The sequence below is a fragment of the Lygodium microphyllum genome, unplaced genomic scaffold (genome assembly GCF_053477565.2).
Source record: "Lygodium microphyllum isolate KBCC unplaced genomic scaffold, Lygodium_microphyllum_v1.1.10 scaffold_66, whole genome shotgun sequence".
In the NCBI taxonomy this organism is placed as follows: domain Eukaryota; kingdom Viridiplantae; phylum Streptophyta; class Polypodiopsida; order Schizaeales; family Lygodiaceae; genus Lygodium; species Lygodium microphyllum.
Genome location: NW_028229549.1, coordinates 225,275 through 229,945, shown reverse-complemented (window position 1 = coordinate 229,945; position 4,671 = coordinate 225,275). Strand labels below are relative to the sequence as shown.

General features: G+C 42.0%; 1 protein-coding gene across 1 annotated transcript; it reads left to right on the top strand.

The window, feature by feature from the left end:
- The first annotated feature begins 1,445 nt into the window (after positions 1–1,445).
- Positions 1,446–1,982, top strand: LOC148008827 (RNA polymerase sigma factor sigA-like). Its single transcript, XM_087674002.1, has one exon. The coding sequence runs from the start codon at positions 1,446–1,448 to the stop codon at positions 1,980–1,982; it is 537 nt and encodes a 178-aa protein (XP_087530128.1).
- Positions 1,983–4,671: the final 2,689 nt, after the last annotated feature.

Here is a 4,671-nt window from a genome sequence, read left to right as displayed (position 1 = left end):
CACAGTGAACTGCTAGTGAACTGTCGGTACTAAATAGGCTCTAGCTCGAGAAATATGTGTCCAAATGAGAAGTTTGATGGCTCCACTCGAAGCTTATGATGTCTAGCATCAAATCGAGTTGTTCCTTTGTCGTTAGAATGATGCTACTAATTTCTGTAGCAACTTTTCCAAATCTGTCCCTGTTTGGACTGCACCCTGTTTTGGCCCTATTCCAAGTGTTTTGAGTACTTCTTATCCAACTTGCGTCAATACCCAATACCTATACACTCAAATGAGTAGGAGAGAGCATTCCATGAATATGGAATTACAAGATTGCATCCCCAAAGCATCATACCCTTGAGAATGCTCCATTTTCAAGATTCCAGTTATTGTACACTTGAATCATGAGAATAATGAATAGGATGCCATGGCTGCATTGGACATGGGCTCAGATCAGACTTTCGGGTAAACAAGCCTTCTATAAAAGTGAGAGCTGCAACATCGTCAGCATGGTCCTTCCTTTTTAACTACTATGCCTTCCAGTCAAATAGTAATCCATCACATGCCAGAGTGCCTGTCAATCTTGTCATCACAGCTAGGAAAGCAGCCTGCATTTACAGAATATTTATGCAATTATTCAGAGCATGCTGGTAATGACATTCTTTGCAAAAAGTTGTCTCTGCATGAGGTAAGGTCCGATGGCCATCAAAGAAGAAGCAGTTTCAAAAATCAAATCCAGAACTGGAAATACAGAATCATTTCTTAAACTGATGTTGCCTTCACTTGAGAAGGAAGCTCACAATGGGAGCATGCCACTATCCCCTTCTTGACTAAATTTCTAAACTCCCTCAAGGGCATGCTGTTTCATGTGGATATGATCTACTGCATTGTTCAAGATTTCTGTTATACGACCAATCTACAGATGTTGTAATGAAATCACCTCCAACTTCAAAATGTTGGGGCCTTCTGAAAAGACTTCACTGCTGAGGCAGCTTGTGGTCAAAGGATGACACATGGCTACAAAAGAGTCTGTGTCTTCTTGAAGATGAGTCTTCAAAAGACAATAGAGAGACTGCTGAATCTAATGGGTCAGAGCCTCCATTGAATGAAGATGATGCAAACAATACAGTTCCGCCTTATGCTTCCTTAAACAACCGCTTTCTCTCTTGTTGGTTGAAATGAGCACAATAGTAAAAGGCTACTGCGTATAGCCATGAATCGCTGTGAACAGCCACGAGAGAGAGCCAATCCTGATCCTCCAAGCTATCTCTTGCAAAGTTAATACCTAGGGCAAGCTCAGGGAGCTCTGGAAGGCGCAGAAGGCTACGCCTCTTCTCAAGTCGAGGTAGTCCACAGGTAGGACCTCTTCCACATCAGCAGATGGTGTTTTTGATGACCAGGAAGTGATCAGATCTGGGAAGCTTCAACCTCGTCATGAGCAACCTGCATTCGCATCGCAGAGAAGTATGTCTGCTTTGCAAGACCTTGCCCAACTTCTTATTCAGGAAGGTTGCCTGGGGCTTCTTCGAGGATTTGAAAAGTTTGATCACAAAAGAGGTTTCAAGTTGTCGACATATGTGCATTGGTGGATTCGACAGGGTATAACTCGATCACTTGCAGAGCATTCCCGGACTGTCAGAATTCCTGCGCACATGCTGGACAGGTTAAATCATGTCAACAAAGCTGCAGCTACTCTAAGGCTGGAAGGTTCAGAAGTATCTGTTACGAATATATCTAAAGCCTTGAACAAGCCAGATGAAATGGTATATGTTGCTTTGAAGGCTACAAAAAAGATTGTCTCTCTAGATAAGGCTAAACGATGGGGTAATAGCAGTAGCCCAGGCGATGAAAGCACGCATAACTACATTGCAGATCCACGCCCTGAAAATGATCCTTGGGAAGCTGCCGACAAGATGTTTCTGCGGAAGGATATAGATGCTCTATTGGAAGTGAGTTTGGGCAAGAGAGAGAGCGAAATTGTTCGTCTGCTTCCCTGCTTCTGAGCCGGCCCTTGCGTCTTCTTCCTCCTTCTCCCAGCCACACTTCTTCATCCACCGCTTGCTCCACTTCGTATTATGTGGTCCCTTCAGTTCAGTCTAATGAAAAACTCCTGCAGAAAACTCAGATTCCAACAACCGTAGCATATTGAGGAGGCTGTCTTCGTGCTTTGACAACAGCTTTGTATGTTTCATCAGCACTTAAACCAGTCCACGGCACAACTCCAGTGCACATCTCAACCATGACACATCCAAAACTCCAGACATCAGATTCTGGTGAAATTCCCACACGGTCATCATCAAAGAGATTAAGAGCGGACTTCCGTGATGGAGGAGATCCGCAGAAGAGCTGAGTTCTTGAAGGATCTGACTTTGCTTGTTGACACCGGTGCACTTTACGACATCACAACTAGCATCATCAGTATCATCGTTATCATTTGCGGTACTGTGCATCCTGCTGGCAGCTAGTGGTCGAACAGTATGCATGAATACATTGCGAATGATGATGTCCATGATCATGAAGAAGACATCTCAAAATATCATGATGTAAGCAGCGGCCATAACTTCAATGGCGAGGAGCCTCAGATTGAACAAGATTCCAGGGAAAAAAGAACAGAGAAGGAAGGCCATTTCTGCTTTCCAATCCAGCAGCCGTGGAGGTGTCAGGACGTTGTTAGATCTTAACAGACGCTCCGATTCTGACAACGAGGACGAGACACAAGAATATTACACGGGCGGCGAGAAAAGTGGCATGCTGGTTCAGGATCCTCAGAGGGGTAATCAGGTGGATGCAATATTCGAACAGGCTAGACGGATGGGTGCTCAAGAAGGGCCCTCAGAACCTCCTTCAGCTACACCAGGCAGGAGTACATTCACTGGGGTGGGACGCACACTTACAGGAGAACCAGTACAGCAAGGAGGCCACTCGAATCGTCACAACTGTCGCTCTTCTGGTGCTGCTGAGCTTCAAGAGGGACTCACCTCACAAGCTAAAATAGAGTTGGAGAAATCAAAGTAAGGAGGCCATTTCTGCCCTCAAGGACAGAATAGGATTCAACCCACTAGTTCATATCCAAGAGGAAAAACTGAAGCAACTGTGGAAGGAGGAGCTCAAAAGGACTTCAAATCTTTGAAATCTTCAACTCCAAGAACAGTAGGGTTTCCAAGAGAGAAGGAGGGCTTGTAAATGAAGAGGGAAGCTTAGCACAGGTCACATGACAGCATACTCCCAGCTTGCTACTCTACGTGGGATCAAAGCCATCAAGTATTCATCCTGTAGGTATTGAAGCAAGGAAGCTATTCCAGGTGATTATTGGCCAAGAAACTCAGGGGTTTGAGAGAAATGAACAGATCTTTAGGGCTGATCTTCCATGAAACCTGTAGGAAACTCCAGGAAAGGGGAAAGAGAAACCCCTCTTTTCAAAGTAACCACAGTTTGTTCCCAAAATAGGCTCGATTAACCATCCTTTACCCTAGTTACCTTCAATTTTGCATAAAATTTGATGACGTCTAGCCATTTAAGCCTTTACCCGCCATATCTGACATTGGATATCTCCAGATGTAGTCTTTTACTAACTGTAGATGTCTTGCAGCACTCCACTAGTCACTGTCTTGTACCATTTTTGTCTGAAATTGATTTTGAAATAGGAAAATGGGACTGAAAATGGAAGAAAATAATGGATCAAAGACTCAAGCTCTGATACCACTTGTCAGAGAGAGAACGAGGGAGAGAGAAAGAGGAGAGAGAAAGACTGCAGAGAAAGAAGAATAAGAGTGACGAGGAGAGAGAAAGACTAGAATTGGAGAGACAAAGACAGGAAAGATGAAGAAACCATGGAAACTTAGAGCAAGAAGGGAGAGAAAGGTTGTAAATGTATTGATATGTCAAAAAGATATGAAAAATTACAACTTATCTCCTTATATACCAATGTCAGTGTGACATGGCATATTATCAACATTTTTAACTATTCCCAACTTCTTACATTTACTTCTTTTATAATATTCATTTGTTTGCTTACATCCAATTGAGCATTTCCTAGGAATAGGCGATATTTATTCCATTTGTTGCACATCATTATTAATTTTACTTCTTGCTCTTCTAAATACATCTCTAGAAGTGAAATTTATTTTAGATATCGCCTCTCCCTAAATTGGAATTCTAACTTTTCTTTTTGTAACTCAAAAATTTTCTTCATTGCTTCATTCACAGTTGTCACTGCTGCCTCACGTTCTATTTTCAATGCCTCATTTATTCTCTGATTATCCTATCATAATTACCATAGCCTTCATTAAAAGTCTGTGCAAATCTATTTAAAGCTAAAGATGAGTCATCTCTATCATGATGTAATATCAGTTGTTGTAAAGGTTTGCAACCATTCTTGTTTCTTCTATCTCTTTCTTTCTTTCCTAACTGACAATAATAAGTTCTTTTAGCCACCACTAGAAGGTGTTCAAACCCAAAAGGTAGATTATCTACCTCATAAGGAAATGTTGTAATTAAACTCTCCTTAGGTTCGCTATAATCATTATCAATAGTATCGACTTCCTCCATAGTAATTGAGGAGCTTATTGAATTTTCATATAGGTCAGATGTTCTTTCCTCCTCCTCCTCTCCCTCTAAATTATTAGGTGAAAAGATTTCCGATCTATTATATGCAAAAAATACATCCCTAAGGTTACCTTCTTCCTCATCTTT

Bases quoted from the DNA above. Each gene is read 5' to 3' on its own strand.
- LOC148008827 (XM_087674002.1), top strand. From the start codon at position 1,446: ATGTCTGCTTTGCAAGACCTTGCCCAACTTCTTATTCAGGAAGGTTGC.